Below are 27453 nucleotides of genomic sequence, written 5' to 3'. Positions count from 1 at the left end.
CTCCTAACTTATCCTCAAGGAGCAACCAACAGATCGAAGTCCGAAGACCGACTATAAAGACTCTTATCAATAGTACTACTAGTTTTATATGTACGTAAAATGTGCGAAGATACATACATATATTTAAATTAATTACTAATTACATTTAGTAAATCATGAATTTTAAAATATTTGATCAGTTAATCCTACTAAATCAGTGATCTTTAATTTTTACTTCAAAAATCTAGTTGAAATGGAAGTAACTAAATGTATTGTAAATTTTTAGCTGTTTTCTTTTTGTTGTACCTACTTCTTTTTCTTTTAATTAATTAGGTAATTACATATCTTTTACTCCCTCCGTCCCAAAATATAGTTCCCATTTTCATTTTGGGTGTCCCAAAATATAGTTCCCATTTCCATATTTAGTTTCACATTTTTCCGTAATTTACCTAGAAAAATCGTGTCCCATCATTTATTTGCTTCTTGATTTTTTTTTTTTCCTTTGTTTATTCAACCAAAATGTTACAATTAATGATCTCCCACCAATCATTCTCCATTCTCTCTCCTAAAATCATCTTTTTCCATACAACATTTATTTAAATAAACAAAAAATCTTTACTATCCCTCTTAGATTCTACTTGCATAAATTACCGTAAAAAAAGGAAAATGAGAACTATATTTTGGGACGGAGGGAGTAATTTGTTTCTTATTTCTTCTATTTTTCCGTGTTCCAAGTCTATTGTCATACTCACTCCATCCCTAAATAGAGTGTCCATTTCTTTTGGACACAAGTATTAAGAAAAAATCATGTGTAACACTTTAGTTGTATTAAATTATAATTAAATATAAAAGTTGGTACACCTTTTATTAATTATTTATTAAGGAGTTTGTCTTATAAGAGACTGCCTACTTTTAAATTAAAATTAGGCAATGGTAAGCCCAATATCAAAAAGAGAATTAGCCCAATAGTGACTAGTTTAATTTCTTTCAGTAACTAATTTAATTCATTTAGTAACTACGTCTACTTTTATATTAAAACTAAACGGTCTCTTTTAATAAATTTTGTTTATTAAGAAGAGAGAATGTGGGTCATGTGAAAAAGTGAGTGATATTATAAAAGTTGAAAACAAAATAATATTTCAATTATTGAATCCATACCAAATGAGTAAATGAGAAATGTATTCAGGACAAATATAAATGAAAAAATTAACATTTTATATAGAGACGAAGGAAGTATATCATAGAAATAGATAAAAGAAAAATCAGTTAATTTTTTTAAAGAAAAAGTTTAACGTAATATGCACGTGGTACGAATTCTATTTTCATAATGAAATAACCAGTTGAAATAATATTACGAATACTTTACTATTATTTTATTGTGTTGATTGAGAGTTGAGATGATGGCAAATAAAACCTGCATGGCTATAAATCTTCTCCAATCAATACCTGACTCAAAAGCATAAAACCCTTTCCAGATTGTATAACGCAGAAATAGCCTGCGGTACATCAAATTCAGAAATCCGATTCTCCTTTTTCCATCTTATTAATAATTACGGATATTTCTATAAATGTACTCCTACTTTCTAGGCCCTTTCCCTACCCAAAAATCATGTTATTTTGGGTTGAATTGATTTGAACAAAATTATAAACGTAAAGTAGCTTAATTAAGCTAAAATAAAGAGCGTTGAACTGAACTTAAACGATACTCCGAAATAATAATGCACTAATGCCTGACTTAGAGTAGGAGTAATGGAGTATCCACTGTGAATGGAGTTGAACTAAGGGTTTGTTCTCTCCAGCTTATTTTCAGTTCAGTTCAATTCAGTTCACTTTAGTCCAATTTAGTTCAGTTGCAATCAGTTCAGTTCAGTTGTTTTATGTCGAAGAGAACAAGCCCTAAAGAGAGTAAAGTCAGATTGTTGTATTGATTTTGAAATCGATGTAGTAAATATTATCAAAAAATGAATATATCGAACTTACGATATGTGAATAATGTAAAATCGAATTAGAATAAGTAATCCATTTCTTGTCATATATTTCCTATGTTTTAAAATACTTGACACATTTTTTTAGACACACTTGTCAAAGCATAATTTTAATTATTATTATTCCTAATTCTCTTAATGTAAAAATTATAAAAAAAATGATTAACATGACTATATTTTCTTTATATAACAATCACAAAACACGATCAAATATGAGAGTATATGAAATATGAATAGTGCAAAAGTCAAACCGTGTTACATATTTTGAAAACGTAGATTTCAGTGAAATCTACCTTACATATAAGATAGAGACAAAAATTGACGGCCAAGATCTTTTATCTTCCAACATCATCAAGTATCGACCACCCTTACTTCACTTTCATGATGATGACAATCACATGATGCAATCCACTTGCTCCCGATACAACTTTTGCCAAATTTTACAACTCTTTCCAATACTTTGAAAAGTACCAGACATCACATTGTGTTGATAATTTTTGTGAAACTCTATCCTATTGCAGAGGATAATTATAAATGGAGGAAATTTTCTACTTTTAGTTCTTAATTTCCACGTGTCAAGTTCTTAGCTTCCCTAGTACCATAATAATATTTCCCTCTATCTAGCTAAAAAGTAATGTATCCATCTAATATTGCGATTTTTTAATATTCTTATTATATAGGTCAAGGGAAGAGGTATGGTGTCCTCATTCGAAATGACTAGAATATACTCTAATAAATCAAACAATATTCTTTTTATAATATATTTAAAAATGAGAATTAATGCAACTTGTCATAGGGAATAAGTCAAAATTAAAATATGCAATTACCATTAATAACTTGACTAGATTGACACAATCATCACGAAATTAATTAAAATCTTCAATTTAGAAAAAGTTAGTGATATATCATGACAACAAAATAATTCGTATTTACAAAGTTCAAACAATATGGTTTATTAACCTTTACAGTCGTTAAAGAACTATACTTAGGGTCTGTTCTCCCCAGCTTATTTTCAGTTCAGTTCAGTTCAATTCAGCTCCAATAAGTTCAATTCAGTTCAGTTCAGTTCAGCTCCATTCTTTTATAATCATTTTGTTAAATATTATTATTATGTTGGTATAATATATTTTACTAATTACTCTTATTATTATTATTATTATTATTATTATTATTATTATTATCATCATCATCATTATTATTATTATTATTTAAATATATATCATTTCTATTAAGTATTATTATTATTGTTGTTTCTATATATTATTTTGTTTATTATACCTTTACTCATTATTATTACTATTATTATTAGGAGGAACAAGGTTTAGGTCAAAGCACAAATAAACCCACTTTTTTTAGCCCATAAACCAATCAAATCGCGTCAAGACGTTTTATGATGTAATTTTCGCGGTCCAACCCAATCATTATTTTTATTACTAAATATTTATATATTATTAAAATAGTAATATTAATTTACTTCTTAGATATTATTGTTATTATATATCATCATCAAGTATTAATATATTAATACAAATATTATAAAATAATAATTATTAATTATCATTATTATTAGTTTATGATTATTAATATTATTTATTTATAACTATCATTTAAAAATATCCAAAATACTATTATTATTATTACTTATCATTATAATTATTATTTAATATTCATATTATTTTTGTTTAAAATATTATTTATATATTCATTACATTCAATTTAATTCAATTTAATTTAATTCAATTCAATTCAATTCAATTCAATTCAATTCAATTCATTTCAGTTCAGTTCAGCTCCAATAAGTTCAGTTCAGTTCAGCTCCAATAAGTTCAGTTCAGTTCAGCCGTTTTATGCCGAAGAGAACAGGCCCTAAAGCCGCTGACAAAGAATTATTAAATCTCGACCAAAATTTTCTAACAAGTAAAAATCGGTGACCTTTAGTTCAAAAAGATAATAACATCTACAAAAAAACTCAATAATTTAAATTACTACAAAAATAATTTTATATTTAAAAAAATATGCCGATTTACAAAAGATTGTCGACGCACGCATCGCGTGCATATACGACTAGTGGTACTAGGGTGTAGGAGAATTGGTTCTTCATAGTTTGTTTTACTTGGCTGATTTGACTATTATTTTTTATAAAAATATTTGGTAATAAATTACTTAATATTAATTATTTAGTGTAAATGGAATGTAAAATCAATAGTCAATGTAAAAAAAAAAAAATCTAAAACCAGCTTGTGGCTTAAAAAGCTTCTTAATTACCAAATTCTTTTTACTGTTTGACCAAATGAGAAAATCGACTGTCATTAAAAAAAAAAATCCTAAAAGCTATTCACAAAACACACCCACTATGATTTTTTAATATAATCAATTAGACCATTTGATAGAATAAGACCCTGTTCTTTTGTACTTATTTTCAGTTCAGTTCAGTTTAGCCAAAATAAGTTCAGTTCAGTCTTGTCTAATGTTGTAATTATTATTTTTTATTTCAATATTAATATTATTATTATTACTAATATTATAATTATAATAACAATGAAGATATATATTGTTTTTATTATTTTTTTGATTTTCATTATATTTTATTATAGTTATTTTTTTATTATTTTTTTTATTATTGTTATCATTATTTATTATTTATTTTTATTATTTGTTATTTATTGTTTATTTTTATTGTTTATTATTTATTGTTTATTGTTTATTATTTATTATTTATTACTCCCTCCGTTCCCTTGAGTTCTTTACGTTTGGTATCATGCACGTGAATTAAGGAGGATAGGTAGTGGAATAAGATTCTCTTAAATGATTGATGTTGGTTAACTAAATCGGTAGATTATCATGAACTTAGAAAAAAAAAACTGCATTAAATGCAAAGAACAATAAACTAAATGCTTTGAGAGAATAGGGCTTCAATCCTTGCAAAACCATATTGACCAATAGGAAACCATATTATTTATTATTTATTGTTTATTTAGGGACGGATGGAGGTATTATTAATGATATACTTTCATCCTGTAAAAAAAAAAAAGCAACAATTAGTCCTATTAAAAAAAGATGCTTTTGATACTAATTGGGGAGAGATTGATTTGAGAGAAATTACTATGAAATGAATCTCTCCTGAATTCATGAACGCAACCAAATCAAAGATGCTTCATCAACACTCGTCTCCAAAAAAATTGAGACATAAAATAATCATGATTTATGAAATAAGGGTCCACTTCTTAACAGAATAATTACACTCTTTTTGGTGCAACATACATCACATCCTTTTGATCAGATTTATGATATGTTACAATCATATACCTCGAGGCTCAGAAGTCCTACCTTTAATTTGACGTTACTTCGTTTAATGTATGTTCTTTATTTTATTGCTAATTCATTCATTATATCAATTATTGTACATTGTTTCACTTAAAATTGATAACAGAAAAAGAATTTTCATCAACCATTCAAGGAAGTTGGCTTCTTCCAGCTTAAACTAGAAGCCTTTCATAAATTTAACCAACCTAATTTTAGGAATACTAGCCTTTTGTATGTAATTTAGGTATGTACAAAGTAAATATGATCAGAAAGGTCAATTTAAAGTGTGAATTTTTCATTTTACCTTGCACATCAAATTTGAGTTCCAATCATTCGATTTTAAATGTTGTTAACCATCTAATGTTAATAGGTTGTGGTAAGATGTTGACTTTCACAAAATTTTCGGCGTAAGTGTTTTTGTTACACCATAATTCATGTCATTATTCATGTACTCTGTGTCCGTATTGTAAAATTATAATTCATCCGCTTTTCAATAGATGCTAAATACAGAAAGTGAGGAGTTTTTAAGAAAGGTAAAGAGAAAAAGTAAGGGACCATTACTTTTTGAATAAAAAAACATTTATTAAGGGAAAAAGTATGGTATTTTAAGGTGGAAAATGGGAGACCAATTTTTTTAGTAGTATTTTAAAATTTTTATGGTAAAAAGTGATCCATTTATAGCATAACATCTATTATGACATTTTCATTTAATGAAAAAGTAACATCTATAAAAAAAAAAAAAATTATGTCATTACGCATGTTGCACAATAAGCTATTGTGCAAGATGTGACAAAATAGTATTTTACACTCTTTGACTTATTCTTATATAATATGTCATATTGAGTGTCCCATGTTATTATTATGAATATAACAAATTCTTATTATGTAAAATACTATTTATTGGTTGCAATTTATTGCTTTTCCACTACTCTATATAAATCTTCACTTAATGATTTTTGACTTGTACTCCCTCATTTCATGAATTAGTATCCCATTACCACAGATTTACACTCATAGCATATACAATATACCATCATTTTTTTGCCCCCTTTTTTGAACCCATGGTAAGATGAATTTTCTCTGAGCTGTCCTCGCACAGGGCCACTCACCCAAAGGCCCAACAATCCCCAACCCCTTCTTCCTCCCCAAACAATATCGAAATTTGCTTTCACTAAGATTCAAACTTTGGTCTCCCATGTGGGAGATAGGATACCATAACATTGGACCCAAGGGTCCTTGTACAGTATACCATAATTTAACATGACAATCAAAGTAAATGAAGTATGTAATATGTTGAGCTAATTCTCAAATTCACCAAAAATGAAACACAACAATAAAAATTGAATGAAATTGACACTTGAATTAAATGCAACTCTGTTTAGTTAGGGTTGTTACCAAATTACAAAACCAAACTAGGCAAATCTGAATTACTTGATGTTTTTACCATAAACTGATAAACTCTTACACTATTCATTGCGTTACAATTAGGAAAGGCTTACTTAATGCCAACAATAATGCATCTACTTGTAACTTGTACTATATACTCCCTATATATATATATGAACAAATTCTTTCTCATCAATGTCACTTTCATGACCAATTTATTTTTGAACTCAATTTCCCATAGAAAAACCGCCTTTTAGTAGCTGGACAATAGTCAGAAAAGAGGAGCATTCTCATCGTAACACACATATTCTCTCTTCTTCTTCTATTACAAATTTTGCAATACACAAAAAGAGTAAAAACACAACAAAACATGGAAGGCTCTCCTCTAAGCTCTCAACACCACAAGGATCAAGAATTCAATCTAAGAGAATGGCATCTTCGAGCTCGAATTAGTCGAGATAACACGAATTCGAGAAGGCATTCTGCTTCTTATATTAGAAGCTTTAGAGAGGAATCAGGGGTTTCATTCAAGTCCAATTTCACCATTTCTAGCACTGCCTCTTCCCCTGGTTACCACTTGAAAGGTACGTATTACGTACTTTATGTGGCACAGTTTAACTTTTACAGTCTCCGTTACACTGACCATCTATACTTAAAACATATGTATGAATTAATAATATAATCGAAATATGTTAGTGAAATTTTATGGTCAAAGTTTATAAAGTATGACCAACTGACTAGTCAAATTATGTACTTTTTATACGACATAAAAGTAATATGACTTTTATACACCATTATAATTAACGATTATGTTGCTCAAACTCTTCATTTGATCTAAAGTAACAATGATAAATTCTCGATATTGTGACATGACACAAAGGATCTCTAGAAGTAGTAGTAAGTATATGTTGGACTGTCAACTCACAAATACTTATTCTCAAATTGTACACAGATGAAATTGATCCTTCAACATACTCATTCACCACAGCTCTCAAAGGTACATACTAGATCAATTCTCAATAATCATATAGAAATAGTATGATATACTACTTCCGGTCTTTATTAGTTTACCTGTATTTTTTTGGATGTCCCTTATCAGTTTACTCATTTCTTTTGTTTCTATTTTTGAAATGGGACCACTAACTTCCCATCACACATACATTCAACTTTGACATGAAATAATAGTCTCTCTTTCTTTCTATGTCCCGCAACATTATTTTTCTGCAAAAGAAACGAGTAAACTAATAAAGATCGGAGGGAGTACTTTTTAACCTATGATGATAATGTTATTAAGTAACTAATGATATTTTTTTTGTTTGGGATGAAAGCATTACAAGCAAAATCAGGATATCTATGGGAATGTGTATCACCAGAAGGATTTTCATTAAACTCAAAATGGGATGAAGCAGAGAGATATATATGCAACCCATTATCAGGGGAAGTTCCAATGGAATGTTTATCAGCCAAAACGCTAAGTGGGAGGTCGTTTCGAAGTCACATGGCTAGTAGAGTTACTATGTCAGCTCCTCTCATTTATTCAATGAAACAAAGAAGAGCTAGTTTTAATGACAATCTTTCTTATAATAATAATAATAATAAGCCACCTATTGTGACTGTTATTAAGGAACAACTAGTTCAACTTCCATCTCTTGGACAAGGTACATATAAATAAACAAAAACTCGAATTTTTACTACATTATATTTCGACAAACGATTTGGTGGCAAACGATTTGGTAGCGAATAAGAGGTGCAATTACTTATTTGTCCTTACTTCGTAACTCATTTTTACTCTCGTTGCTTGAGCCAATAAGGGTAAATGGGTATTAGAAGTTTATGGTTCGCTATCAAACTGCTTGCCTGAAAGAGTATTTTTTTTTTTTCGTATATGGTACATAAAGTTAAAAAAAGGAAAGATCGTTCTTTTCTAATTTTTTTTTTTGTTACTTTTTTCTTAGAAGATAGGAAAATAGGGGGGAGCAAAACAAGGGATGTGGGAACACAAAGTACACCTCCAGAGGGAAGTTCAAGTAGCCCAAGCCCAACATCAACTCCTTCAATCAAGGAGAGAATGATAAAACGTTTTGAAGATAATGAAGATGGAGATACTACACAGAATTCAAGCTCTAGCATTAAGCTTAATCCTGTGGAAGAGGTATGTACTTAGTTGGATTTTGTTGTTAAAACTTGAAACGATCTTTAAGGTATAACTAGTATTTGGGCCGGAGCGTTGTTTCGGATTGATACTGTTTTTCGAACATGATACGCATTTATTTCATTCCCATTAAAATATATTAAGGAAAACTCAACATTTAAAAGGTACAAATAGAATAATATGGACATTTAAAAGATGATTAAAAGTTGGTTGAGATGATAATTTTGTCAGCTTTAATAGCTAAAGGTCACGGGTTTGAATATTGTTGCAAGTTAATTTTACTTTTGTAAAATGACATGACTTATGTACACACTCGACAATTTTAGTGGAGTATTATTATAACAAATCAGCTAGAACCGGGATATTATGCACTTGAAATATCTTATTTAGTATTTTATGATCCAAAAGTTGTAAATTTGAATTTCTTTTTTTCTAGAACAACTGGCATGGGCTAAGAGCCAGAAGAACTAGGAGTTCCCTTACTCTCGCATGCACTCCTTTGATAGGGAAATGTCCTGATTTCTTAAGGTCTATTTGATGACCTTAATAAAATAGGACAGTGTCCATAAATAAATGGGGACCGTAGCTAGTCTACTTGGTCCCAAACTTACCCAACTTATTTCCTGGTGAGAAGCTAACAACAACAACATGATGTTGAATACTTGAATATAGCATCATGCAGATTGATATATGGGAGTATTTCGGTTGAGCCACCTATCTCACGTAAGAGTTTGTCTTGTAAGAGACCGCCTACTTTTAAATTAAAATTAAGCAATGATAAGTCTAATATTAATTAAAAAGAAAATTAGCCTAATAATAACTAGGTTAATTTCTTTCGGTGACTAGTTTAATCCATTTAGTGACTAAGTCTACTTTTATATTAAAACTAGTTATTAGGCCCGGGTTATGCCCCGGGTAAGAAAAATTTTCATTTATTAATATTGTACTTTAAAATAATAACACTATATATCACTTGGTCTAGTGATTAAGACTTTAATATATAACCTTGAGGTCATGGGATCAAACCTTGTACTATGCAATAATTTCTCGTTTTTTATTGTATGCGGATTACGTGGAGTAAAATGCTTTAGGGAGAGCGCCACGTGGCACCGTTTCACGTTTAGGAACGCCTTTTAATATATTAGTATAGATTAGACAGTCTTTTTTAATAATTTTTGCTCAAATAAAGATACAACCCAACTAAGTTGTCCCATCATCCCCCTCCACTAATTGCTCCTCCACGTTGGACCCCGATCGAGACTCTCCTCTAGGAGATGAAAAAGTATATGCCACCGGATATAAGGCCATTTGGCGAGCATTATTCTTACATACTTTATCTCATAATAGTTTATCCACGAATCAGGAGACATAATTTTAGGAAATAAATTAATGTTTCATTATCGAATATAATTTCAATTAAAAGGTATATGTGATGAGAGATGGAGAATTAATTTTTTATTGAATGAGATAGATAATGCGTGGAGAAGAGAGCAATATTAAAATCTGTTAGGTCTTTGCCAAATTTAAAAGTGTGTAGATTAAAGTGGAAAGAATAAAAAGGAAAATCAATATGTGTAATATAGATACTACACATATTGATTTTTTTTTTTTTTTTGCTCTACAACTATGTGAAATTCTGTACCAATGTAACTATTTTTTTGAACTTCGTTGTTGGGAGTATCATAAAATGATGTTAAGGAATTCACAGTTAAATTTACTAATGTTCAGAAGTGACACATCATTTTCGGACAATTTAAGAAATACATATAGAAATGGAGGCATATTAATTTCAAATGATCATCATGTCTGATTTTTTTTTTTTTTTTTTGAAAAAAACCCTAAATCTTATTGTTATGTAGTGATAAGAATAGCATGTAACAAGGAATTTGAACAAGTGGTCACAATGGCTTAAAGTTAAAGTATCTACTGGTACCACACTATATGATAGTGGGTATTCTTTGTTTTATTTTGTAGGAGGAGGGACCATATTCACCAATTTTGAGAAAGATTTGGTCTATAAAGCCACAAAAGTTATTGCATTAATTGATATCAATAGTTTTATATATGAGTTAGGAGTGATGATTACATGTTCCACATTGAAAAAAAAAATGTTACTCATATAGAAATATAAGGTTAGTGGTTACTCAATGATCTATTATTAATTAATTTTAAGATGAAAACTCATTGGTTACATATTTTTGTTAATATTTCCTTCCACGAAAAATGTGTGCACCTTTAATATACTATGAAAGTAAACAGAGATCATTTTTGCCCGATGTTAACATATAAAGTTACCCTGTATATCCCCTCAAAAAAAAAAAAAAGTTACCCTGTAAATGATACTTGTTGCTCCATATTGCGAGGAATTGATTAGAGAATAGTTAGTTAGTTATATTACTCCGCCTCCATTTGAAATTGATTAAAAGACTTTCATGTAATCATGTTTGACATGATTCAAAAACAATTGTTCCACTATCTCATTTGGCATGTTATAAAATATGCAACATTTTCCTAAGTAATAAGCTTTTTTTTTTTTCGAGCTAATCCTTTAACCTTTAAATCCGATATAAACAACAAAGTTATCCCACATTGGACAATTTTGTTCATCTTAATCTTTATGTCATATGAAAAAGCTACAATATAAATAAGACTTTAAGCTAGCTAGAAAGAGTATGACCTAAATTTGATTAAGTCAAGTAGAAGTACGATAAATATTAAGAAATGCTTTGTGTATGTAATTAAGTAGTTGATCGGGGTAAGGAGAATTATCCCAATTGTTGTACTTGAGACGGGGATTCCTTTATTATTCATGCTGTTTGATGGCGTGCTGCGCACATAGCAACAATAACTTTTAAGTCTTAATGGACCTATTTGAATGCACATTTGTTTCTTTTATAATGCTTAAAGGTACTATATATCTATAATGTTTTATCTAGAAAGAATTGGAAAATGCATATTTGAATATCACATTTGTTTCTTTTAATATAATTTACATGTGCATGCACAAAGAAGCTAGTAACTTATTACTTTCATTTTTTGGTTTGTTTTTTTTAGTGTACGATGCAGGTAGAAGTGAAAATAACAAGGGAGAAAGAAGAAACAAAAAGAAGAACAAAAGAACAACGCAAGCAAAAGAAGGACAAGAAGAAAACAGAGCAATTTTGCATTTGCAGGCAAAATAATGGTTGTTTCCAATTATCATGGAGTAGTTTGTGGATGAATAAGAGAAGAGAGGGTAAAAAACAAGCCCTAAATAATTAAGCTACTTAAATAAATAAATAAAGAGGGTTTTGGATAAAATTCTTTGTTTTTTGGGAGATAATAGTAGCGGCGAAGCTATATTGTATAATGCGGGTTCATGTTCCAATGAACCTAATTGGTTGTTTTATGTGATCCAAATTCCTATATGGATCTCGTAATTAAAATAAAAATATTATAAGTTTGTTAGTGGACCAAAGTATATAATTTCTCGGTCCTTTTCAACTGTTTAACTCTGATTTTTAGATTATTCATCTATACTAATGTGATCAATAATAATTGGTAAAATTATTATATCAAATAGTAAATTTGGCTTTGTATATATATATATATATATGTATAATTTCAAAGAAGTTTTGACTGAAGCAGATAAAGTATAGACCAACAAAAGAATCTAAATCTTATGTCCAACAATTTTATATCAATTTATGTGTCACTCAATATTATTGAACTACACCATCAAGTTTAATCCAACTTTCTTAAAAAAAAAAGATATAAGAGCTATAATTGATATGATTTAATAAAGATGAGTTGTACAAAAAAAATACATATAGCTAGGAGTGCGTGGGAGACGATTTTTTTGCCAAAAAACAAGAACAGACCAACTAGAAATTTTACAAAAAAATAAGAAGACTTATATATGAATCAAGCTATCAAAAATAGATTTAGTGACGCTGTAATTGACACTTCAGTCATTTAAAGTAAAGAAGGCATTAGTAAGTAAATGTTTTCTCTAGCACCTATCCCTAAAAAGTTCATTTTTCGTTAATATTAATGATTTCAATGCCTGAATTCATAATCTCAATATCATTAAATCCATCGAAGCTCACATAATAATTTATAATGTAGTTCCTTTTTTGTACATTTCTTACTTTAGTTATATTTGTTGGATGATCTATAACGTCGTTAAAATTTGTACTTGTGTTAATTTTTTTAACATCAAATGAAATAGTTAAAACGAATTATGATGGAAGGTTTATAATTATCAAAGATAGATTTGAGTATTTCTTTGTTCAAGTTCTGTAAGATAGTCATTTAAATTTATGCAAGAAAATGGAAAGCAAGCATCAAATATGAACTATTAATAAGACTGTATATTGTAACGAAAGATGTAAACGTTTTTGTTGTTTACTTTGTTGGAATATCAGCTTATATCATTAGAGGTCTTCACGTGCTTTACTGGTTGGAATGTGGGTGCAGAGAGAGATCTCTGGACTCTATGCTTGCAAAAAGATGTTATGCTTTCTTATCAAATATTCTTATAGTTATGGATTTATTATAACCTATGTTTTTTTGTATTTTTGTCATGCTTTTTAGTTACGCATTTATTTGTTGATTGACAACTATAGATGTACACCTAAGCTTTTAACAGCTTTTAGGGTTCCTTTAGCCATAATTGATGCTGCTACTTCTATATCTCTCATACCAAAAAGAAGGAACATGGATTTCCATTTCTATGTTAGCTAATTTGTCATTTAGGAATTGTATTGAGGTGTGTTGGGACCATGTGTTTCAGCTCCTTTTAGTCCGTGTTATTTCGGATTTATTTTCAATTCAGTTCAGTAGTTTTCTCTCACAGTTTTAGATCAATTCGATGTAGTTCAATTCAAAAAACTTGAGTCTTAGTATTGAAGAAATATTCTAATTAGCGTGTGCCTTGTAAAATTCAGATGATTTGATATGTGAAAGTTTCACTTTTGCAAGATTTTTCATATTACCATATCAAAAAAGGAACTACATTGAACAAAAATAAAATTTCACGCTGTAATCTACCGATCAGCCGAGTAGTCTTTTGTGTGCAGACGTTTTTAGAAATCTTAATATAAAGCAATATCAAAGGCTTAATTATGATCATTTTGTTTGATGGAGATATTCTTCCAATTTCAAAGTAATTTCGATTGTAATATTACAAAACCTAGATTTAATGGTTATTTATACATGGAAATAACATTGGTATAATTATGTTTGTTAATAGTATGAAATACAACTAACTATCAAAAAAAAAAATTGTATGAAATACAACTCTCTTATGTAAAATCAATATATGAAGAAAATTTTTGTAAAAAGAAAGGCGCAACATGATAGATGGGCCTCCTAAAATTTTCGAACATCCAATTGACCAAAACTTCTAAAAGTTCATCTACATTGATGGGCTTCAACCATATTCATGAACCCAACATGCAAACTACTAAATAATACACAGACAACCATTGGGCTGACCAATAACCCAAACTGAGAGGCCCCAATCCTTAGCCCAACCCTTGTAGCATCACATAATTTATGGGCTAATTATTATTTCCTCCATTTTTAAAACTCGCAAGGTTTCCTATTTTAGGAAGTTCTCTATTATATATAAGTTGTAGCACTGACATTTTGATAATATATCCTCTATTATTCTGCCTTAGTATATGAGTGTTCCTTTTTCATCTCTCTCTATCTTTCTTTATTTTTCTCTTATTATTGGTTCTTGTCCACCTTTCAACGTTGCTATTATTAAGAAATCGAGAAAATAGCTCCCAAAATTTCCAATAGAAAGAATTCATTTTAAAGAATTGGGGTTTTCTACGTAGGAATGGCAATCAGGTCCGATCGGATCGATTTCAAACTGATCTGGTTTTCATTTCGGATAACTTGTCCCTAATCCAAACCCGACCCGATTATGAGTTCAAGTTGAAAATCATAACCTGAACTCGATCTTTTCGGTTTAGGGTCAAAATGACATGAAATTAAATTAATCATTACAATAATTCAACATGCTAAGTGAGTTTTGAATTAAAATGGCAATTTCATCAAATTTATAAGAGTTTCTATATGATTAGAAATTTAGAAAATTCATGGAACAGGCTTGGCCAAATACAAGTTAGAAAAACCAAAAATAGGTAAGAAAAATTATAAAAGTGGGTTAATTTCAGGTTGACCTGACCTTAATCTAATCCAACTTCTAAATCAGGTTGTCCAGGTTGTTTTCAAGTTCAAAAGGTCAACCTAAACCTAACTCATTATATTTTCAGATCAAATTGGGTTCATCTATTTTTTATTTCAGGTGGATAATCTCAACCCAAACTCGAAATTTTCTTGTTAGATTCAAGTTGGGTTATTAGGTTGGCTCAACTTTTGCCAACCCTAGTTCTACGTAGTATCTATGTGTTATTTTTCAAATATGTTATACCCGACTTTACAATAGATATTAAAGAAAAAACAAAATATAATTAAACAAGGTTAAATCAAATCCTTCTTCAAACAAACTATAATAAACCACATCGAATAATACAACCAACTTTGTTTTAAATTTCACGTTGTAAGTTGTAACCCTAAACTTGAACTTTCAAAACGTGACCCAAAATACCAAACAAAAAATTAATAAAGAAGTTTGAAAAATGAGTAGAGATGGAAGTGACAAGTAATCACTCAATATTTTTGGCGGTTGAGAGCCGTTTATTTGCTTTCACTCAACCTCATCTTCTTCTTCTTCTCCTAATAATCATCAACTCACATACAACTTCTTTTTTCTTTTGATCACTCTAAAAATTACCAGAATTTCTTCTGAAAAAAATGCCTTTAAGAGCAGCATCAATGGCGGTGACTCCACTCTGCGCTTGCCGCAACCATTTTCTCTCTCCTAGTCAGCATCATCACCACCACCAACAACAACAGTTTCAGTTTTCCGCCATTACTAAGCTTCCTGTACTTTCTTCTTCTACTCTGCTACTCAAAGATCGACTCAACTCCTCCTCTAAACGACAGCGTTTTAATCTCGTAGCTGAAGCCGTCGATTCTTCTTCTCAACCTTCAATTGTTTCCGACAAATCAATCATCTCCGACGATGAAGGTTCTCTCTCCAAGGTAATATACTCAATTAATCCTTTTTCTGTAGAACTTATTTAACCTAATTTATCGTTGAATTTGGATAATTGAGCTTGAACTATAGTATACTGTATTAGTTATGCAATTCTGCAAATATGTTTTTTTTTTTTTTGTTGTTGTTGGACAATTATCTGAATTAAATGGTTTAATTAGATGATGATTCCAAATTTTAACCATTATCTTTCTCTTTTGCTGATTTCTTAATTCATGTTAGTTGATTAGCCGACGACTCGATGAACTTAGATTATTGTGAAAGTATGAATTTAGGAGGATAATTGTGGATAAGTGGAAAGGTTTTAGTTAATAGGATACATCTATAGTTACTTAATATAGAATTGGATATCAATGTATCATGTCTTTATTTTTATTAATTGTCATGATTTATTGTAGAACATTGGAATATATCACCTTAAATCATGTTATAGATACTACTACTAATAAATCAATGAGCTTAGTACTAGTTGAGGCCTGAAGGGATTCGTAGTTATGATAAACATCCTTGTTTAGCTTATCAATTATTGAGCTTGAAGGAGTCCATCAAGATCGACTCTGCTTAAGTAAACTTAACATCATTCAAGTTTGAGGAGAGAAGGACATATTCGGTTATGGGAGCTCTTATGAAGGTGTGATCTTCGAGATACATTTCAGTATTGAACTATTAATCTTATTTGGAGTGTAGATGATGCTCACAGCCTCACACTCGTGTTTATGGGGATGGGGAAATACATGCCCTAACATTGCTTTGGTTACACGGGGTCATGACATTTATAGGACAGTCCATAGTCATTGAATTTTGAAGCATTATATGTATTGCATGTTCATGTATTCTCCGGTTACTAAGTGAAATGGCTTTCACTTTCTCAGATTTCCTTTGGTCTCGTGGGACTTGGAAGTGGAGTTACACTGCTTGCGTGAGTAGATTGATGCCCATGTTGATTTAATTTCCGTCCAAGGTGAATGTTGCATAATTTACATAATAGTGCGTTTTCTTCGTGCAGATATGGTTTTGGTGCTTACTTTAATATCCTCCCTGGATCAGAATGGTCAGCCTTAATGTTGACTTATGGTTTCCCCGTTGCTGTTATTGGAATGGCTCTTCAGGTGAAAATAGTGTCTAGCTTCCACATTTGAATTGATAAGTGCAGTAGTTTAGACTTCCGTATCAAGATATGTTGATAAACATGTCAAAAATATAGTGGCTAGCTTCCACATTCAAATTAGATAAGTGCAATAATTTGGACTTTTGTATCAAGATATGTTGATAAATATGTCAAGATAGTAGAGGTTGTTGTAGAATCTAGCACGGTTTTGTAGCATGAGTAGTGTTGCAAGTTTTACACTTCCTCCGTTCCTAAATAAGTGTTACTCCTACTAAATTGACACTATTCATCAACTAACTTTGACTCTATTAATAGCTATTGTATAAACTATAAAGAAAAACATAGTCAAGTGTGATCTTGCTAGATTCATGTTAGTTTATACTTTTAAAATATCAATATTTTATAATTTTTACTTGTTCGTAATTAAAGATTTTAATGATCAATGAAGCGCATTGGGTTACATGAAAAAGTGAATGTAACACTTATTAGGAACAGAGGAAGTATGTTTCTGTAGACAATATCACCTCATCATTTGTACTACTAAGTCTTGCTTGGGAAATTAGTTTATATGCACACTTTTCAATCATGAAGTCATCATTCACTTCTTGCAGTATGCAGAACTTAAACCTGTGCCATGTGTGGTGTATTCTGATGCTCAAATGCTGCGGGAAAAGTGTGCCACTCCAGTTCTTAAGCAGGTTGGTTTCATTTGATTGGATATATTAACCGTGGTTGTAGTTTTAGTTTGCCATTTTTGTTCATCTTTTGCTGCAATGGCCACATTTATCTCCTTTCCCTGAATAATATTGAGTGGACTAACCCAATTAACATCTTATAGGTGAAGTCTGATGTTACCAGATACCGCTATGGAGATGAACAACACCTTGATGAGGCTTTAAAACGGATTTTTCAGTATGGTCAGGTGTGCTATCTGTCTTCTTCCTTGACAGCACTCTATAAAAAAAAATTGTTGTTGAGGATTACAGCTGATAGTGTAAGGTGCCAAGGTCACTTGTGGTAGAAAATGAATCTGTTTTATTCTGTTCCAGTCTTATACTTTATTTCTATTCTCATCTTTCCTGGCCGTGAGACCCATGACATGTTGACAGAAATTACATCGGGACCTTCTACACTGAATCTATTTTAAGGTACTTTTAGCAGTTCAAACTCCAGTACTAGATTGGTGCAGCCAAAGATAAGCCACCATTTTATACGAAACCTTAGGATCATTAATGGGATGATTTCCATATATGATCAAGTAGCAAGTGAAAAAGCAAAGCAACAATTATGACCCATTTTCCTGAAATAAGAAACTCTGGTATGACCAATGAACCTTTCTAGACCCATGAATGTGGTTGAGAGATGCTATAAGAGAGTCTACAAACAAAATCTCAGTGCGAAAGAAGCTGCTGGCTCGTGGTCAAGGGGAATTGGTCAGAAGATCTCCCGTTGAAGAACATGTAAGGAACGAAACCAACTTGATCGTGAAGTTTTACTTGAATAGTTAATATACTGGCCTTAGGAAATCTTTCCTTTCCTCTCTTTGTATTCTCAACTGAATTGAGGGCTTTGTTACCAAATCTGTTGTGCCGTATGATACTTCATTTCTGTCACTGGAAAATATATATAATGAACATAGCAAATTCCCTATGAAATATTTGGGTTGTAGACTTGTAGTCATCTCATATATGCTTCTGCCTATGTTCCTGCTGCATCTGCTATTATTTTAGATTGTACATAAAATATATAGTATGTTCAGATTAGTGAACATTTCAAAAGATCACACTCTTATTAATATCCTTCTCTTTTGTGTTCTAGTGAGTTTGGCAAAAACATCTTTAGGAGTTGTAGCAACAATGTAGAATCTCTTAAATCTTTTCTGGAGAACTTTTGCTGGGTGATTTTGCAGATCTGGACAAGGGGAAATCGGTAACTTCATGAGTGAGCTCTGCTGAAAGATATAATTTACCTGCCAGGAGTCAGGACTTTCTTTAATCTCGATTCTGCCCACAATATCCACCAGTTATCCAATATTATTTGGATTGCTGAAAACCCGATACAGGAATCCAGAAAAGATGGGTATTTAGCATGCATCTCCATCTCAAATTGATTGACATCTTTCTCTCCTTTTCTTATTTCTTCATCCCACAGGCCTTTTCCTTCACAATAACCAATAGGCCTTTCCATCCTGGAATACTCCCTTCCACAGGAAAAAGTGAGACAAAAAAGAAACACTTGTCAAGTTTTTCACCTTCAATTTTCCTTTTGGCAGGCCAACCGCCAAAGTATTCAGTTTTATTGGTTACTTTTTATTTTTCATGGTTTGATGGATTATTTAGCATCATAATCTACAACAAAATGCTTTATTAACCTCAAGTTTATCAACCCAATGAGGTGACATGTTTAGCATTTCATTCACGAGGGTGGACGTTCATGTCATCTTATGATTTGTTCTTTTTCTGTTTTTTCACATGTAGGGAGGAGGTATTTCCAGGAGAAGTGCTCCTGTCCTTAAAAAGATTCGTGAAGAAGTAAGCTTGCTTCTTTTGCCTTGTACATATATTATCTTTCATAAAATTTCTTATTATTGGATGACCTAGGGTTTTTCGTTTTGAAGCTATTTTACTGTAAAGTTGCCTTTTGCTTTGCTTCCCTAATTGTCTGCCAAATAATGTTAAACTGATATTTATATGGGGTCAATCTGTCCTTTTAGGTTGGATCTTGTGTATGTGATTTTTTTGGTTTTATTTATCGATTGTCTCTCTTCAGAAAAAACTGTTATAGTGATCAGCAATACCAGAATTTTGAAAATTCTTTCCATGCCATGCGGTGCAGCATATAGTGATGCTTTTGCATGATAAGTTAAGAATAAGACTAAACAACGAACTATTGGCTGAGGAAAAAAGTGTATATTGACACAACTATTCTTAGAAGTTGTACCTTGCCTTTTTTGTGTCTGAGGGAAGCTAAGTAATAATCCTTTTCTTCATCACCGAACAACTAGGTGAATAGCCTAACTCATAACCTAATGCTAGTCATGATTCACTGGCTTTGTTGGACAAAATTGGATAGGAAAGCAATAATGCAGACGACGTCATTTTATTACTATTTTGGATGCTTATTCTTTCCATTTTCCCAGGTGACTGGAGATGGAAAGTATTGCTTAGTTCTGATGTTTGAGGCAAAAGCTCTGCAGCTTTCAGATTTTGAACAAAGACAGGTACATAATTACTTGATCACAGAAATTTGCTAATAGTGTTTTGGAATGTAAAGTTGAACCCTTCTTCCGGGCATAAATTTTCTGTCTTCAAACTGACAATTATGTGACTGTGACTCTGTGAGCTGCTTCTTTTAACAAATACAACTTTTTAAGTTCAAATATCATGGTTCCTGAGTTCTACTCCAGGAAGTAAACTTGTGCTCGGATAAAGAGGCGTCAAAATGCTGGCATATTATGGACTATGCTGAACCAGTCTAATTCTTTGCTTGTTATCTCTTAGGCAAAATTTGCTTCGTTCTTTGGACCAGGAATCACTGCTGAAATTGGTAAGTGATACAATCTTCTTTCCCTCTATTATCTAAATATGAAAACAAGTCTGTAAACTTCATTCTTGCTCACTGAACGAAAAACATAAATCAAATTGCACCAAGATGTTTTACAATGTCAGAAGAATCAAAGCTAGAACATGTTTTGGCCTCAAAAGAGAAACCTGATTGCTACTTGATAATTTTGTTCTGACAAATCTGATGAATAATACTTCCTGCGTTCTTTTTTAATTGCAACGTTTCCCTTATTTGGAAGTTCCATATTAATTGCAATGTTTCCTTCTTTCATATCATCTTCTTTCTCACTCTCCTATTACATGGCCCCCACTTTTTATCCATTTCTATCTCTCTCCTCTTCACGTGGGTTTCTTAAAAAATGTGTCAATGGAGTATGTTGCAATTATTATAGAAAGGAGGAAGTATTATGATTACTTCGCCTTAAAAAGCCAAATAAGCACCTAAAGACTTCTAATATGCTACTATACTCGGATTGAACTGCTTCTTGATAGCTAGCATCCTGATCGATGAGATACCTGAACGAAGCCAGAAAATACCAACGTAGTCGAGCACGCACCAACAGTTTGGTGGAGAGCAACACCCTTACTATAAGGTTGTAAAGACATGTTAGCCCTCATTTGATAGCCATAGATAAGGGTATTGCATCCTTTCTTCTCCACCAAGTACGTGAACAAAGCCGGAAAACACAACACATTTCTGTCGAGCACGCACCAACAGTTTGGTGGAGAGCAACACCCTTACTTTAAAGTTGTAAAGACATGTTAGCCCTCATTTGATAGTCATAGATAAGGGTATTGCATCCTTTCTTCTCCACCAAGTACCTGAATAAAGCAGGAAAACATATTCTGTCGAGCACGCACCAACAGTTTGGTGGAGAGCAACACCCATACTATAAGGTTGTAAAGACATGTAGCCCTCATTTGATAGCCGTAGATAAGGGTATTGCATCCCTTCTTCTCCAAACTGTTTGGTGTTCAGTTTTTTGTTATAGTACTGATCCATCATTATTAGAAATCCGAGTCCTGAACTTGGTCAATATCGTGCTAGACCAAGTCTTACTGAACTGTGACATCTTCCTGTCTGAAACAAGAGGCTCGTAACCATCTTATAGTTACCCTACTGATTCTTTTCACTTACAGGGCAAGGAGCGAATGATCTCTATGAAGTTCGTCTCATATCGAATACACAAGCATAAAACCAACTATACGGAACTTGTTCGTGTAGCAGCTGGCCTGATTCTGGGCCTTGTAAGAATTTTGTATAGCTATTATACATACCAGATATACTAGCATGTTGAGCCTGCAGTTAAATACCATATCCTACTTCATCATATGTCATTTGTGACTGTCCCTTTAATTTTTCTTTGCGATTGTGGTATATTTAACCCAGTATTATGTAGTATAATAGAATTCAAAAGGACGGTGCTTCGTTGATTTGAAGGTTGGTAGCTCTTATATAGCGTATGGTCACTACCGTTTCAGATGATTGTTTGTACAATCTAGAATTGATCGAGGTGAGCCTGGCTCGAATATGTAGATTTGGGCAGGTTTTTTGGGCCCGGTTTTCAGGCCTGGCCTGAATTTTTTCGTTGGGGACGGTTTTGGACTTTTGGGCAATCTAATAATGTTTTTTAGTTCGAACTTTGGTCGGCCAGATTTTGGCTAGAAAAAGCGGGTTTTTGGCACAAAAAATTGGCCCAATCCGACAAGTGGGCATTTTTTGAGGCTATGGACACTAGCCATTTGGTCACACTCTTTAGTACAATTCTCTCAATATTTTTTTTGACAAAAGATTATGCAATTGATAATTAATATATTTTTTAAATACAAAGATACCAGCGAAGTGGTAGAAGTGAATTATTTAATAGTCCAATAAAATATAGATAAACAAAATATTTTTCATTTGGTTGATGGTTGACATTTCATGTCTTAATGTAGGTCTTTATAAATATAACTTACTCCCTTCGTCTTATAATATAGTGTCTATTTTTTTTTTTGCGAAAATTAACGAGAATGGAGGGAGGAGTAGGATTCTCTAAGGAAAAAATAATAATGGTCTTTTTTGGTATTTTTATCTTGGAATTATATCTTTAGTTTTTGTCTTTCAAAAAAAATTAAAAAACAACAAATAATCTTTGAAATGGTGTAAAGCAAAAATTGAGATACACATTTTTAAAAAAAAGTAGGAATATTTTGGAAAACTTGTGAAAGAATTCAAGATAATTTCACCTAACAATTTGATTAATAATAAAATATGTGCAATATTTTGGAACACAAAAAAAAAATGCACGCACCATTATAGAACAGAAAGAGTACTAGCCTTTTGTGCACGCGATGCGTGCGATGATATTTTTAGGCCTAATACTAGGTAGTAAACAAACTGAAAATGCAAGTTGGTATTTAAGTTCACCTCCATTTTGTGAATAAGATTCTTCCATGTTCTTTTTATGTTGTTATTCATTTTTGTGATTTTGAATAAGTTTTTGTTTCTCAAGTCTTATATGCGCATGTTCTTTTATAATCAGTACTACTATGATGTTCTTTACTAAATATGGTCATGTTCTTTTTTTTTTTTGGTTTTATTCATTTTTTTAATTTATAATAGTTTTTGATATGGATTTCAGTAATTTCTCTAGGACCCCAAAATTGTAACCGAAAAGTTATAACTTTTTTTCCTTGTCTAACTTCTAAATTCTGAATTCCCAAATTGATATTTAAGAATTTTCATCATTTTAATTTTTCTCCTTTTCTAAATGTTCACACTTTGAGTTTCAATTATATTTGAAAGGAATTTTCATACACAATCTGATTACGCATGAAATGGTCACTTTTAATATTTCCCCTTTTTTCTAAATTTGAACACTTTGAGTTTCAACTATAGGTGAAATGGAATTTCAAATTTTTCATACATAATCTGATTTTATATGAAATAGTTTTCGCAAATTAATGTAATTTTAATTATTTTTTTCTGAAAATGGATTTTTGCAAAAGTTGTTCGCAAAAAGGTTTGATATTGTTTTGTTTTTCAAAATTTATTTCTGAACATGGATATTCTGCAAAAATTTTGGGCAAAACTTTTATATTGGATATTTTTTAAAAAAACTAAATTTGTAACTTTTTCATCAGTGTCATAAATGAATCAAATTTCATACACATCTTGTTTTGTGATTTTATATGAAAATGAAGAAATTTAAGTCTAATAATATAAAAGCCCTTTTCAACTAATTGCTATTATCTCCATTTTTTCAACTACATAACAGTCAACTAATGTGAAATAACTTTAATTTGAAGATTAAAAGAATTATGTACCTATTTGAAAGTTCGCAAATCGCCAATGGACGAATGTGTGATATCACTGTCAAAATCTTATGTTTTTCTCAAATTTGTGTTTATAGGTAATTTTTGTGAGTATGTAATTGTGAATGATTATTAAGAACAATGATTTGTAAGTGAATTTTTGAATGTTTTGTATGTATTGACGTCCTAGTATATTAGTTTTAGTTTGTAAGTTAATTTTTAGTTTTTGTAAAGTTTCCTGATCATTTGAGTGGTTTGCGTGATTTTTACAACGTTATTTTCTCAATTCTGAGTGATTTGTAAAGTTTCCTCATATAAGTGATGTCTAAGTGATTGTTGAAAATTAATTTCCGGTGACTTCGTTTAACCCCCATTTTGGTATTGAGATTTCTTTTGTAATTTAGAAAAGGAAGGGGGCAAAATAGTCAGTTCAAAAGAGGACACCGTTGCTCCCCTTCCCTTATGTAATAGAGATTTTTTTTACGAAAATAGAAATTCTCGCGTTGACTTAGTGACGACTAATGACGAGTCAGAACCTAGACAAATTTTTAGATATTGAATGTAAACAATAACTTCAAATCAAAATTACTGGATTTTTCATTTGTTGAGATTTCCTACTATATTAAAAAAGAGAATCTTTGTGTCTACTTCTATTTCATATTATGATAAGAATGAAACATTATCAAAGAAGATTCTGGGATATCTGAGGTGAACTTCGTTAATTTATAAATAATTTGGTATCTCTATTATGGAAATACTCCCTTCGTTTCCTAAAGATCTTCCCACTTACTGTTCCTACAGATACCAAGGAAAATCAAGTTGTGTGGGGCATGGTGTGAGTAAAGTAGGAGAGAGAAAGGGGTTAAGATAAATAAACAAAAAAAAAAGGGGTTAAAAGTAGGATAGAGAAAGGGAGTAAAATTGGATTAATAATGTAATGGTGAACCATATGATAGTGACATGAGAGGGTAAATAGGGAAATTTGTTTTACCAAATAAGGAATAAATCAAAAGAGGGAAGATCTTTTGGAAACACCCTTAAATGGAAAGAGGGAAGATCTTTAGGAAACGGAGGGAGTATATGGGAAACGTAAAAAAAAAATGTAATTATCTAATTAATTAAAAACATAAAAGATTTTTCTAAAAAATAAGGAGATAAAAAGCACAACGACAAGAAAACAATTAAAAATTTACGATAGAGTCAGTTATTTCCTTCTCAACAATACGTAAGGAGATAAAAAAAAACACGACAAGAAAACAATTAAAATTTTTAGATACAGTCAGTTATTTCCATCTCAACAATCCGTGGGATAAGTGATTAAAAATTAAAATCACTAATTTATCAGGATAGTTAGCAATTAATTTAATTTTCAACATGATTTCGTACAAAATCACGTTCATATATTGGATGCTATATAAGAATTCTATTCATTTCTAAAATGTTCACACTTTCCTTCTAAATTACCTTGGTTTCATGATTTCATACCTTACTGAATGATTGTTCATCACCTATGTTCACTATATAAACTAAACATTAATTTCTTCTCTCGTCACCAACAAATCTTATCAAAGCCACCTTATTTTGTTCACAAATTGTTCCCTAGGAAGAAATTTCAGCGAGGTTAGTAATACTCTCCTTTCTGTTTCTCTATCTTTACTCAAATTATCTAAACCCTAACAAGTAAAATGTATTCATATTCTTTCATTATTGTGGCACTTGGAATCTATGCTACTTGCATTCTTTATTTTACTTAAACATGTTGTCAACCTTTTAAATTTGGCCTAAATCATGAAGGGTTATAAAATTGTCGGATTTAACACCTATCTATATGTTCGTGTAGTCGTGTTCGATACAAATATTCGAGTCCGAATAACGTGGATTGTTATTGGGGCGATTCAATTGTCAAGTAGGCTCCGTGCAATGAAGAGTATATTGGGCCCTCTTTATTTCATATATTAAAAGTAAAAACATGTTTTTAATTTTGATTTAATAGTAAAAAATATAAAAATATTCATATTTTTAGGCTTGGTTTAGTTACCAAGCAAGCCATGTATAATAAAGATAATATTAATCCTTTTCTTGATACCCTAAAAAGTACAACTATATTTCAAATTTTAAATTTTGAATTATAAAATTATAAAATATTCACAGATTAATATCATTGGTCTGCCTTGGTGTTGATTTATTTGCATCTCAGTTAGCTTAATGAATAGCCATGTGTTACAATCTTATCTTATATTATATAGTATATTTTATGAACTCATGGTTTTAGTAATATTAATCCAAAAGTTTTTCCTCCATTAAAGTTATTTCATAATTATCTTTATATATTTAGAAAATTGACTTTTGATATTATGGATAACTACTATATTCATTTCGAGTTGATAACTTTAGTCTAGTCCGCGATCCCGGTCCGATTTTTGGGCGGGTTTGGGCAGAATTTTTGGGCTGTGGTCGGGTTCAACCCGGTCCGGCCCATTTTTTTTGCTTTGGGCAAGTCAAAAATGATTTTTTAGGCGGCCCGATTTTGGCCAGAAAAGCCCGCTCATTTTTGGCCTGAAATAGATGGCTTTGGGCATAATTTTTTGGCTCGGCCTGGCCTGATCAATGGGCAATTTTTTCAGGCGCGCCCTGGCCCGGCCTGACCCATGATCACCTCTAGATTTATTTGAAGAGTTCACACTAACTTACTGTGCATCAAAAACGTCAGTTTCGTTTGATATAATCAATTTTTGTATGATATAATCACCTTTTATATAGTTAGCTTTTGCACTATATAATCAACATTATGATATAGTTGTTTTTTTCTTAATACAGTCAATTTTAATACACAATAAATTATTGTAAAATCCAGTCTACCTGTTAGAGACGTTTGGTAGTTTAAGTGTAACATTTCCACCTGGAGAAGAGGGGGTCGTGCGTCATCAGGTCATGCAATGACTTTCTAAAGAATCTTATCAACATTATGATATAGTTGTTTTTTTCCTAATACAATCAATTTTAATACACAATAAATTATTGTAAAATCCAGTCCACCTATCCGAGACGTTTGGTAGTTTAAGTGTAACATTTCCACTTGGAGAAGAGGGGGCCGTGGGTCATCAGCTCATGCAATGGCTTTCTAGAGAATCTTCTTAATTGTCGTTGAAATTTAGAGTCGCTCTTCTAAAATAATTTTTTTTGGGAAGTCCTCTAATTTTGTACTTAAAACTTAATAAAAGCTCAATAAAGTATAGTATCTCATATACACCCCATGTACCTATTAAAAAATTATATTTTAGGTCAGAACTGTAAATGATATGTTTCTTATTTTAATAAGAAGATATGTTTGTTGTTTGGTGTTTTTAGTAGCACCAAAAATGACGTTTTAGTGACGTTATGTTCTAGAGATTATCTCCAAGTGCATCCGAGCGTGGATATACAAAATGACAACATGACATTTAACCATTAACGCCATCGCAAATCCTACAAGATTTTAGTTCGACAACATAATAAGTAACGCCGTTTTGCAGTATCTGCGATAACTGACATGTGCGCTCTGAAACAGATACGGTTTTTCCATTGAT

The 27453-nt window shown here is 31.2% G+C and overlaps 2 protein-coding genes across 3 annotated transcripts; both read left to right on the top strand.

Moving 5' to 3' along the window:
• Window positions 1-6858: 6858 nt before the first annotated feature.
• LOC104905726 (uncharacterized) lies at window positions 6859-12252 on the top strand. Of its 2 annotated transcripts, none has more exons than XM_010694346.4 (5): window positions 6859-7237; window positions 7606-7650; window positions 7982-8311; window positions 8612-8805; window positions 11860-12252. In XM_010694346.4, the coding sequence occupies exons 1-5, from the start codon at window positions 7024-7026 to the stop codon at window positions 12064-12066; spliced, it is 990 nt and encodes a 329-aa protein (XP_010692648.1). In that variant the 5' UTR covers window positions 6859-7023; the 3' UTR covers window positions 12067-12252. The 2 variants fall into 2 exon arrangements, with proteins under 2 accessions (XP_010692648.1, XP_010692641.1); XM_010694339.4 differs by having other exon boundaries at window positions 6860-7237; window positions 8609-8805.
• A 3204-nt stretch (window positions 12253-15456) lies between these two features.
• On the top strand, window positions 15457-21921 carry LOC104905741 (hypothetical protein). Its single transcript, XM_010694357.4, has 9 exons — window positions 15457-15906; window positions 16792-16838; window positions 16926-17028; window positions 17639-17725; window positions 17866-17949; window positions 19505-19558; window positions 20167-20247; window positions 20528-20573; window positions 21731-21921. Exons 1-9 carry the CDS (start codon window positions 15616-15618, stop codon window positions 21784-21786), a joined length of 849 nt encoding a protein of 282 aa, XP_010692659.1. The 5' UTR covers window positions 15457-15615; the 3' UTR covers window positions 21787-21921.
• Window positions 21922-27453: the final 5532 nt, after the last annotated feature.

This window comes from Beta vulgaris, chromosome 2, assembly GCF_026745355.1.
Source record: "Beta vulgaris subsp. vulgaris cultivar EL10 chromosome 2, EL10.2, whole genome shotgun sequence".
In the NCBI taxonomy this organism is placed as follows: Eukaryota; Viridiplantae; Streptophyta; class Magnoliopsida; order Caryophyllales; family Amaranthaceae; genus Beta; species Beta vulgaris.
Note: the sequence above shows the minus strand (reverse complement) of the source record. Positions and strands in the feature narration are given on the sequence as shown.